Source organism: Hevea brasiliensis, chromosome 5, assembly GCF_030052815.1.
Source record: "Hevea brasiliensis isolate MT/VB/25A 57/8 chromosome 5, ASM3005281v1, whole genome shotgun sequence".
Lineage (NCBI taxonomy): Eukaryota > Viridiplantae > Streptophyta > Magnoliopsida > Malpighiales > Euphorbiaceae > Hevea > Hevea brasiliensis.
Window position 1 is genome coordinate 7107597 of NC_079497.1, and position 12353 is coordinate 7119949.

General features: G+C 40.5%; 1 protein-coding gene across 1 annotated transcript; it reads left to right on the forward strand.

Moving 5' to 3' along the window:
• Positions 1-100: 100 nt before the first annotated feature.
• On the forward strand, positions 101-4816 carry LOC110656758 (uncharacterized). The gene is made up of 9 exons (XM_021813686.2): positions 101-467; positions 876-940; positions 1640-1688; positions 2660-2754; positions 2898-2983; positions 3092-3151; positions 3260-3341; positions 4031-4144; positions 4338-4816. The coding sequence occupies exons 1-9, from the start codon at positions 281-283 to the stop codon at positions 4503-4505; spliced, it is 906 nt and encodes a 301-aa protein (XP_021669378.2). The 5' UTR covers positions 101-280; the 3' UTR covers positions 4506-4816.
• Positions 4817-12353: the final 7537 nt, after the last annotated feature.

The window sequence follows — 12353 nt, forward strand, 5'->3', positions numbered from 1 at the left end:
TAGATAAGAGTGTACAACTCAACGGTTCGGTTCATTTTCCGGTTAGCCGATTTTGCTCAAACCTGGTATTAGAACAAAAAGGTATGAGTGTGGTGGTGGACCCTAGCAGAACAGAAACAAGAGGGATCCATGCCCTTGGATCAACCCTCAAACGTACAAAACTGGGACACTTCGGACTCAGTTCACACTCGTCCGAACATTAACTACGACAGGTCCTAAAACCGGCCAGGGAACGCTGACAGAAACAAAGAAGGCGGAGTGACAGAATTTTGAGTCCACTATGGTGACCAAAACAGAGGAGACACAGTTGAATAGGCTTGAGAGTCAGTTGGAGCATGGAGGAGGTGGCGCTTGGGAGTATCTCTGTTTGGTCAGGAAGCTCAAGGTTAGGCGTTCTGAAAAGGTCTTGAAGCATGGTTTATCCATCTTGAATGACCCCAAGAAGAGATCTAGTCTCGGTCATGATGGTGAGTATTTCTGGGTTCCTTTCTCTGTATTTCTGGGTTCCTTTCTCTTTCGATTTGCTCTATTGGGTTTTCCATAATTGTGGTGAATTTTCAGTTTTTCCAATATTTTGATGAGTTCTAAGTTTGCGGGCATGAAATTTTGGATTTGGAGGTTTTTTTCTCATTGTTATATTTGGAGGTTTAAGATTGTTTCTGATTGGGTTGGATTGGAGCCTGTTTTATGTTAGTCTTGTAGACTGGCACTGCTGTGAAAAGAAAGTGTGATCGCGTACCCGAAAATTGAAAGACCTCTGGTTTTCTCCGTAATTTACGGTTTTCTTCACTGCTTTCCTCCCCTTTTTAGAGAGGTATAGCTCTACAATTACTGGATGGTACTTCTAACCGGTAGGTGTTCATTTCTTGATGTAGAATGGACTCTATACGAACAGGTGGCAATTGCGGCTATGGACTGCCAATCTCTTGATGTTGCTAAGGTATTGCTTTCTTTTCTTTTGGTCCTTATATACTCTATACCTTTGGCCTTTTTTTGCATATAGATATCCTGGCAAATATTCATATTCAAGTTACTTCATTAGGTGATATATTGCACAGATGAGATGATAAAGTATCAACATGGATTTTGCAAATCTTATGGTTGCCTTATTCATTTGCTTACTAATACAATTGATTGTTTCACCTGGTCACTCATCCTAGATTCCTAATGACAACACTGATTGCCATGTATGGGATAGGTCCTCATGGCTTGAGTTGTCATTAATTGCAAGTAGACTCGACTAGGGGCTGGTTCAGAACCAGAACCGGCTTTGAACAAGTGAGATTTTTTCTTTAAAAAAAAATTAAAATGGAAAAAGTTCAACCGTTGGATTTGATTAAAACCAAAACTGGGGGACCCTGGGTTCCAGTTCCGATCCTCCTAAACCTTGAACCTTAACTGGCCCTTGACTATCCCTAATTGCAAATACCAAACTCATAACCATGGCTGACCCTCCTTTGTTCTTCCATGCTAAGTATAGCATAATCTTTGAATGTGGAGCAAGTCAATCCAATGATTTTCTTTATTGTATTTTGATAAGCAATTCATTTCAAAGAAACTTGTTTAGTATTGAAATAGATGGTGATATGAGATTCAGTATCTTGGAGTTGATGCAATTATATTCTGGAACCTTTTGTAGGATTGCATTAATGTGTTGCAGAAAAGATTTCCAGAGAGCAAAAGAGTTGGTAAGTTGAAATAACCTATTACCAACTATATCTGTGTACTTCATTCTGATTTTGTGTGGGGACTTGCCTGCTTGGTCAATTTTCCTACTTATGGATCAGTCACAGCATTAAGAAATTCCAAGAGCGTAGTTTTTCTATTTATTATTCTCATAGGGTTAGGGAAGTTTTAGGTTTTCTTTCTAGCAAATTGTGGGTAACTAAGCCATACACCTTGAAAGATAAGTATGCAGATGTTAACATTCTTATCACTGTACTTTTCTCCATTTGGGCCCATCCAAAACCAACAATGAAGAAAAATAAAGATATGCTTGCAAGTTCTTCATCATTTCACCACAATGCTAGAGTTAACTAGGGTGCTTATATGTAGCACCAAAAAGTTATTGCAATTGAAACCTAAGAAGAAGAAGGAAATAAACCCTGACATAGATTAATCTTATCAGCTAATATAATAAGAAAACATAATGCACTCTAAATAGTTAAGTTTAAAATTTTCTCTTCAAATAAGTAATCCTAAAATTCTTGATTGGGAATCCAATTCCAATATCAATATTTCTTTTGGTTTAAATTATATAACTCTTCATTAGACTTTCTCCATTCAAATAGGCAAGAGGAGGACTTCCTCTGTGACTTGTGCTCAATTGGACAGCATATTTTCCTTGCTTGGAACTACAGTGAATAAAATAAAAGAACTACATTGTTGGTAAGAATGATATATCTAATTGGCTATTTTTTGGTTCAAGAGGCTTTATATATATGCAAATTGCAAGATTGCTGGATATTCTGAACATGGTTGGGCTTATTCATGCACAGCTGGTTTATATATAGAAAATATAAACAATATATACTTGTTTGGCTGTAGTTTGAGACTTTGATCTTTTAAAGGTGCCAAATAAATTGACTAAGGAAGAAATAAATTTATCCAACTCTTGACATGTGATGGCATGGTAATGTTGTTTTGGTATAAATCGCAGGCGGGCTGGAGGGGATGTTACTCGAAGCAAAGGGATGTTGGACAGAGGCAGAAAAGGCTTACTTAAGCTTGCTAGAGGATAATCCATTGGATCAGGTAAATGCGGTGGTCAATTTCTTGTAAAATAAAACTTTCATTTCTTAATGACAACTGCTTCATCCTCTTAAATTGGGAAACATCAGTAATTTACTTTATTAGTAAGAACTAAATATATAACTAATGTTGGTTTTCTCAAGCAGGTAATACATAAAAGGAGGGTTGCTTTGGCAAAGGCACAAGGCAAAGTGTCAGAAGCTATTGAATTTCTCAACAAATATCTAGAAATGTGAGGCAGATCTCAAAACCCTATATTGTTTTGTTCAGATAATGTTTTAGTGTAACGCACAGCTGAGTTTTGTTCTTTTGTTGTCTATCCCTCGTCCAACTTTGGTAGATTTATGGCAGATTCTGATGCCTGGAGAGAACTTGCTGAGATATATATTTCCTTACAGATGTGAGTTTTCCTTTCTAAATTTTATTTTAAGAAACAAATTCCTAAGTTGTATTGCCACTGAACACTTTTTTCAGCAGCTTAATCTATGTCTCTGCATTGATAATTTAGGTACAAGCAAGCAGCTTTCTGCTATGAGGAGTTAATACTATCTCAGCCTACAGTCCCACTATATCATTTAGCCTATGCTGATGTAAGAGACTTCTCCATTCTGGTTACTAATCTTTTTGTTGTAGTGAAATATTAATCTTTTTTTTTTCCCTCTTGGTTTTCATGGCTTAAGAAATTGATGCAACTATAAAGAGTAGAATGGGTCTTGTTTGTAACTAATGTAGGAAGTCAACTGCAACTTTGATTTGCCTTCTTCTGATTTTAAAATATAACAAATTTATTCTTTCTTTCTATAAATGCTAAACTGACAAAAAATCTCATTTCTGTAAGTACTTAATACTCATCAAACCATGCAGAGGGAAATGAAATGCTTGCTATAATTTCCCCGGAACCCCAGAAACATCAACTTTAAGACAAAGCTAATGGATTGATATTGCAATATGCCTTGTGCTGTTTTCAAATTTTCAAAGCATTGATTGAACTAAAGTCATTCAAATTTGTCAACTAAAAGCATTTGATAGATTACTAGAGCCTATTTATAGAGATACTAGAGTTTTCCTTTAGTAGCAGGAGAGAAACTTGCAATGACAAAAATTTCCTCCATAATATTTGAAAGTATATTGTAGATTACTAGATCATCAAATTCAGAATTATTGATTTTGCATCATATTCTGATCAGGACCTTGAACAGAATGTTAATCTGTTGTATGAAGGGGACAAGAACACAGGTGACTGACTGATTCCTAACATATGCTTTTCTTGGTTTAACAGGTGCTTTACACACTTGGTGGACTAGAAAACCTTCAGGCAGCAAAGAAATATTATTCATCCACAATAGACTTGACTGGGGGCAAGAACACCAGAGCGCTTTTTGGTATTTGTTTGGTGAGCTCCTTCCCTTCTCTCTCTCTCTCTCTCTCTCTCTCTCTCTCTCTCTCTCTTTCTCTCTTCAGACAAGCAAGAAGTCACGCTTACATTCGAAGATACATTTATTTTAATAATGTTGGCATGCAATTTCATCATTTGTTTTTCCTAATCTGCATGACTGAAAGAATGTTACGATCCCTCTTATGTTCAGTGTACATCTGCCATCGCACAACTTACAAAAGGGCGAAACAAGGAAGACAAGGATAGCCCAGACCTGCAATCTCTTGCAACTGCAGCCTTGGAGAAAGAATACAAGCATAGGGCTTCTGGAAAGGTTCCTGTGCTTGCTTCTGCATTAAAAAGCTTGAAAGTTTCGTAACTTCTTTGCAATTGAAGGAAGCTTTCTATCCTTGACCATGTTCCAGGATCTTCATCATAGCCTAAATGGAAGGCTAGAAATCTGCAGATTTATAATTTAAAAGAGTGTTTAGTTTTTTTTGTTTTGTTTTCCTTGCATGGATTTTTCTTTGTGCTCTTTTTTCTCCCTCATTGAAGTTCTTACAGGAGGACATGATGTATTATTTTAGAATGCTTCATTGAGCAGGCAAGGAACATCGTGAGAGAGATATTTTTCTCCCATTGCATGGTTTCAGATTTAATTCACTTCCAATCTCCTGCTTATATTTTCTACCTCGGTGGATTTATCTCGCTATTTTTTTTTTTATTTCAATTCATTACTTTAAATTACTAATTTTGTTACCCCAATTATATTTCAATTTATGGTGTAAGATATACCCCTCTTACTCTATTGAAAAGAGAGCTTTTTTTTTTTTTTTTAAATGACAACTTCAAATATCAAAGTCATTTATGCATAATTTTAACTTAATTTTCAGTTAAATGCAATAATATTAAAAAAAAAACATATGATTAATAAAAGTATAAATGGGAAAAAAAGTTTAAAAAATAAAATTAGTAAGTTTATATTTTATGAAATTGGCTAATGGTAGTAAGCTTTTCAATAACTCTATTGTCACGACCCAACCTATGGGCTTGACCTGCACTAGGATCTGGGCCAGTCTAAAGCCCTCGAGGCCCGTAGTAAGCTAATTATTTCTCAACCCAATTCTAAGGCCCATTTGGACCCAATTTCAAGAATTCAACCGAATAGAGTCCGATCATAAAATGGATCATTTAACGGGGAGTTTTTTACTCACCCGACCTATAAACACAATATATAATCATCTGGGGAGCTCAGCTCACCCTCTATATAATCATGATGCCATCAAAATAAATGGGAGCTCGGCTCCCTCATCTAGCCAACATACATGCTTTTAATAAGTTTACAAGTCCAATATGGCAATTATATTACATACCCAAATCAAATAAATATTTCTAACACATGCGGAATTCTAGGGGTTAACTGAATTATACAAATATTATAGACATTAATAGACGACCTGCGAAGAAGAAAAGTAGGTTAACCACAACAATAATCCTCCTGTAGCCTGAAAAAATAAATGAACAGGAGTGAGCGTTCGACTCAGAGAGTAAAATATCAATTTTAACCATAATCTCTGTAGCTATCTAAAGCTAATACACCCTATGGAGTGAAATGCAACATCATCATTGTAACACCCCAAAATTTTAAATTTTATTATTTTATGAGCATTATTGGTATTTTAATTTTATTTAAATTTTAAGAAATTATTTGAGATTTTTCGGATTTTAAAAATCGGGTTCGATTTTCCGAAAATATAAACTTTGATGATTTTTAAAAATTAATTTAAAGACCACGTGGCAAAACTAAAAATATATTTGGAGTCTATGAATTTTTCTGAGTTTTCTGAAATTTTTTCGAAATTTTTGGACCTCGTTTTCGGTCCCGAGGCAGAGTAAGAATTCAAAATTTTGTATTCCGAATCGAACCGGTCTTCTTCTTTTTCTTCCTCCTCCCCGCGCGCGTCCAACCCCTCTCCCTTCTTCTCTCTTTTTCTCTCTCCTCCCTCCTCCCCTTGCCGCACCGCCACCTCCCCTGCCACCCCAGCTCGCCGGCGCGCCGCCTCACCCCTCCCCCACGGCCGGCTACCGCCTATAACGCCGGAAAACGGCTCCAGAAGCGACGCGTAGCGCGCGCGCGAATCTTCAACTTCCCGGCCAAAATCCGGTCGATCCGGCCACCAATCGGATCGGGTCTTGTGTCTAAACTCATCTACTCATCGAGAGCTTTCCATAGACACTAAGAACACCGAAATCCATCGAGCGGTTTGTCTAATTATTGCCCGGGAAGTTTTAGCCCATTTTGATTTTTGGGCTAGATTTCTCGCAAACCGTGAACCCTACGAGAAAACCGAGAGTACCAGAGCGCTCCACTCGCCGAGAGCTTCGCGGCGACATAAATTTCGAATTTTTCCGACATCGTTTTTCGATGGGTCCCACGGAACTTCGCAGTATTTTTCCGAGCATTAAATGAGCTTAGAAAATTCTGTAAAAATTTAATACTAACCCCCGTGTTGTGGGCTTCGTGTAGGTATCCTCAATTCACGGAAATTCGATAGTTGTCCGGGTCTGTGAATTTCCGGCCAGACAGACCCGTTACCGGAAAAGTCTCCGAATTGGATCGAGGTTTTAGCTACCCCACCATTGTCAGACATCCCGAGCGCGTTCCCGAAGTCGGAATCGGCAAAGGTAAACCCGAACCTTGCTTTTTCGTAATTTTCTAGTGTTTAAATAGGATTAAAAATCCATAAAATATTCGTGGTAGTTCAGAAAATTATGATTCTTTTTGCAATAGCCTAGTAATATTGCTAGGGACCGCAGGGCAAATTTTTAGAATTTTTAGAGCTTGTTTGGGCAGTTTTTGCAAAAATGATCAATTATAAGGACTAAATTGAAATTTTACATATTGTGATGGATGATTGATTTGACGGGCCCAGGAGGGGCTGTGTGATGTGATTGAGTTGTGGATATATGGATTGTGGATATAGAAGTGTGTTTTGAGCCCTTTTGCAGGTTGGGTAAGTCCTAGGTATAGGAGAAACTCTGCCGGATTTTCGGCATGACTTAGGACGTATTTGGTCTTTTTCTTTGTTTGTATTGAGTCAAATTTATTAAATGATTGTAATAAAATTGTCAGGTGAGCCGGGACAGCCTTCTTCCTCCGCCCAGCCGCCTCAGTGACTACCGTCAAGTCTGTGAGTAAAATATTAATTTTAATTGTAATTTCGATATTATTATATATTCAAGCATGCCCATGCATCACTTATATGCATATATTTATGTAGTTAAACTCTAGGCACGATTTATGTTGCATTCATAATTGTTAACGTGCCATAGATGTTGTTGTGGTAATTTGGAGCAGTGTGTGTGCGTTGGCGTGCGTGTGATGTGGTGTGGACTATGGATAGGACGGGTAGTCACGGCTTGAGTTCTTCGCTGGAACCCGATCCTTCGGGGTAGTCACGGCTTGAGTTCTTCACTGGGAGCCCCGATTTGGTTTATTAAGCGAAAGTCCGACTTGAGTTCTTCGCTGGCACCAGGTTGGATTTAAGAGAGCTGTATAGGGGATCAGCTCCCATATAGTATGATTGATATTATTGGGTGTGTGAGTGCTTCAAATTACTTTTTTTTGATGTTATGATGTGAAAATATTGTTGATGTTGCATCTCACTCTACATGGTGCATTAGTTTTAGATAGTTATAGAGATTATGGTTAAAATTGATATTTTACTCTCTGAGTCGAACGCTCACTCCTGTTCAACATTTTTTCAGGCTACAGGAGGATTTTATTGTGGTTAACCTGCTTTTCTCCTTCGCAGGTTGTTTTATCAATATTTGTGTAATTTTATTTACTCCTAGAATTTCCGCATGTGTTAGAGATATTTAAATGATTCGGGTCTGTAATATAAATTTTCATGTGGACCTGTAAAATTATTATATGCATGTTTGATGGATTGGATGAGGGAGCTGAGCTCCCATTTATTTTTATGCTGATATGAGTATGTGGAGGGTGAGCTGAGCTCCCCAATTGAGTATTTATTTTGTTTACAGGTCGGGTGAGTCAAAAACTCCCCGTTGGAAGGTCCATTTTATGGCTGGACTCTGTCCGGTTGTTTTCTTGAAATTGGGCCCAAATGAGCCTTAGAGTTGGGTTAAGGAATAGTTAGGCTTACTACGAGCCTCGGGGGCTTTAGGCTGGCCCAGGTCCTAGTGCCGGTCCGGCCCATAGGTTGGGTCGTGACAAATGTGGTATCAGAGCTTAGGCTCCAGATTCATAGGGAATAATTGTCTAAAGTGTTGGGAAGAGTCTACTAGGAGTCACATGCGGAAAATAGGGTTCACATTCGTCTTGCATTGTCATCTTTGCTTCTAGTTTCTGCTCCATATATTGTGTATAAATATGAGTCTATAGAGCTGTGTAATGTGCAGTTTTGAATTTTGTGGGCTAATGCTGCTGAATTTCAGGAAAATGCATAGAAGCAGGAGAGCTGCCACTGCACCAGAACTGGATGTGCTGACAGGTATCGGCCACAGATGAGGCGCCGCCAGGAGGCGGGGTAGGAGGCCTAGAGCTGCTCAAGTAGAAGAGCAATGCCACCGATCTGAGATCGGTCTTTTATGGCACAGGTTCCCATGGACCCAATGGCAGCTACTCTAGCTGGGTTGCAGAGAACCATCGATATGATGGCGCAGTATATGGTCCACCCTCCACAAAGAAGCGATCCACCGCACCAAGAGGAATCTTACAAGCAGATAATCAATTTTAAGAAGTTGGTGCACAGTACTTATGATGTGTCGACGATGCATATCGGTTTTGGATTCTATGACAGCGAGAGCAGTCTGATTGGTGATAAAAGACTAATAGAGTGTATACAGCATGTCATGTGGCCTATGCCTAGACAATGGATGAATGACTACGTGTTACCTCGGATGGAGGGTTTGTCGTGGACTCAGTTTGTGGAACTTTTTATCAATCGGTTTGTGCCAGAAAGCTTCAGAGATCAAAAGCAGTGGGCCTTTGAGGCCTTAAGACAGAATGGCAGGTCTGTAGATGAATATGCTACAGAATTTCTGGAATTGAGCAGATATGCCCCTACAGCAGTAGCTACAGAAACTATGAAGGTGAAGAGATTCCTAAAGGGGCTTGACAGGAGGTATGTGAACCTGGCCATAATGTCTGATCAGTCTTTTGATGTGGTGGTTGATCGAGCCAGACAGATTGAGATTAGCCATGCTGTGGATGACAGCGGAAGAGCAAAGAAAAATAGAGCAGAGGGTTCTACCGGTGTTCCCCAAATGGGTACTCTGGATAGTGGTGGCCAGAGTAATTACAGAGGAAAGAGTAGGAACAAGAAGAGTGGTTTTAGACACAAACCTCGAGGGTTCGGACTGAGTGCGGATCCAAGCGGTGGTCACGATTCAGTGCAGCATTCTGGTGCAGTTCAGATCCTCCTTGGCACCTTGTGCACAGTGTGGAAGAGGACATTCAGGACCTTGTTTGATGGGTTCAGGAATATGCTTCAGGTGTGGCCAACTAGGTCACTTTGCTAGGGAATGCCCCGTGTTCAGCGAGCCACAGATGGGGTCACAAGGTTATGTTGCAAATGTTCCTCGTCAGTTGTATCCTGGTGCTTCCAGCATGGCAGACAGTCAGTTCAGTGGCCAACAGGGCCGAGGACAAGGGGGACGTGGATTTGGAGACAGATCAGGAGGTAGAAGTCGATGTGGTTACGCCACTCGGGGTAGGGTCAAGCTCGGGTTTTCACCCTGACCCATCAGGATGCTCAGGCTTCGAATGCAGTTGTGGCAGGTATTCTTCTGGTCTGTTCCTATGAGGCTCGTGTTTTAATAGATCCGGGTGTTACGCACTCATTTGTCTTCCCTGTGTTTGCCATGAGATTGGGTAGAAACCCTACAACCTTAGAATGTCCTTTGTCGGTAGCTACCCCGCTTAGTGATAACATAGATGTAGATATGGTTTTTCCGGGTAGCCCAGTAGTAGTGGATGGAAAGATCCTCCCAGCAGACTTGGTTCCTCTACTAGTGATAGATTTCGATGTAATCTTGGGGATGGATTGGTTGGCAACTCATTATGCCACTTTAGACTGCAGGAACAAAAAGGTGTATTTCCACATACCTGGTGTGGAAGAGTTTAATTTTGATGGTGACAGGAGTGTGGCTCCATATAATTTGGTGTCAGCAATTAGTGCTAGAAAAATGTTGAGACGTGGATGTCAAGGGTATTTGGCATTGGTGAGAGATACATCTGTAGAAGGTGTCAGCATGGAAAATGTTCCTGTTGTCAGAGAATTTATGGATGTCTTCCCAGAGGAGCTTCCAGGGTTGCCACCAGGAAGGGAAATAGAGTTTTGCATTGATGTTGTGCCGGGTACAAACCCCATATCAATGCCGCCTTACAGGATGGCACCAGCAGAATTGAAAGAGTTAAAGGAGCAACTACAGGAGCTTTTGGACAAGGGTTTCATACGTCCGAGCACTTCACCCTGGGGTGCTCCTGTTCTATTTGTGAGAAAGAAAGATGGGTCATTGAGGTTGTGTATTGACTACAGACAGCTGAACAAGGTGACTGTGAAAAACAAGTATCCACTTCCTCGGATTGACGATCTGTTTGATCAGCTCCAAGGGGCTAGATTCTTTTCCAAGATAGACCTGCGATCAGGCTACCATCAGTTGAGAATCAGGAATGAGGACGTGTCCAAAACGGCATTTAGGACAAGATATGGTCATTATGAGTTCTTGGTGATGTCTTTTGGACTCACTAATGCACCAGCAGCCTTCATGGACTTGATGAACCGGGTGTTCAAGCCATTTTTGGACCGTTTTGTCATCGTATTCATAGATGACATTTTGATATACTCTCAGATCGAGGAAGAACACGTATGGCACTTGAGAATGGTGTTGCAGACTTTAAGGGAGCACCAGCTATATGCCAAATTTTCAAAATGTGAATTTTGGCTAGAAAGCATCTCATTCTTGGGACACGTGGTTTCTAGTGACGGCATTCAAGTGGATCCCAAGAAAATTGAAGCTGTAACAGATTGGCTTAGGCCTACAATAATCACTGAGGTGCGAAGTTTTCTGGGTCTAGCTGGCTACTATAGGCATTTTGTGCAAGATTTCTCCAGGATAGCGACTCCCCTATCTAAGTTGACCAGGAAGAATGTTCCATTCATTTGGACAGATGATTCTGAGGAGAGTTTCCAGAAGCTTAAGGAGTGTCTAACCACTGCCCCTGTGTTGACACTACCTATGAGCGGTGAAGGATACGCCGTGTATTGCGACGCTTCCAGGGTTGGCTTAGGGTGTGTTTTGATGCAGAATGGAAATGTAGTGGCTTATGCTTCAAGACAGCTGAAGAGGCATGAGCAGAACTACCCCACCCATGATTTGGAAATGGCGGCTGTAGTCTTTGCATTAAAAATCTGGAGACACTACCTGTATGGTGAAGTGTGCGAGATATACACCGACCATAAGAGTTTGAAGTACATCTTCCAACATAGGGATTTAAACTTGAGACAGAGGAGATGGATGGAGCTTCTGAAAGACTATGATTGCACCATCCAGTACCACCCTGGGAAGGCCAATGTAGTAGCAGATGCTTTGAGCAGAAAATCTTCTGGCAGTTTGGCGCACATTTCAGTAGAGAAGAGACCGTTGATTCAGGAAGTACATAAGTTGATAGATCAAGGTTTAATCCTAGATCTGTCAGATGAGGGGGTATTATTGGCTCATTTTTCAGTGAGGCCAGACTTGAGAGACAGAGTTAGAGTTTCCCAGCATAGAGACCAACAATTGATGAAGATCGTAGAAAGAGTACAGCAAGGTGAAGGTAGTGAGTTTGGATTTGCCAATGATGGCGCCCTAGTGCAAGGTTCTAGGATATGTGTGCCCGATGTGGACAATCTCAGAGATGAAATCATGCGGGAGGCACACTATACACTGTACAATGTCCACCCAGGCTCCACCAAGATGTACCATGATGTGAAAGATAGCTATTGGTGGAATGGCATGAAGAGAGACATAGCAGATTTTGTGTCCAAGTGCTTGACTTGTCAGAAGGTGAAGTTTGAACACCAGAGACCGTCAGGGAAGCTGCAAGAGCTCCCTATCCCAGAATGGAAGTGGGAAATGATTACTATGGATTTTGTGACTGGGTTGCCTCGTACCACGCGAGGATATGATTCGATATGGGTAATTGTAGACCGTCTAA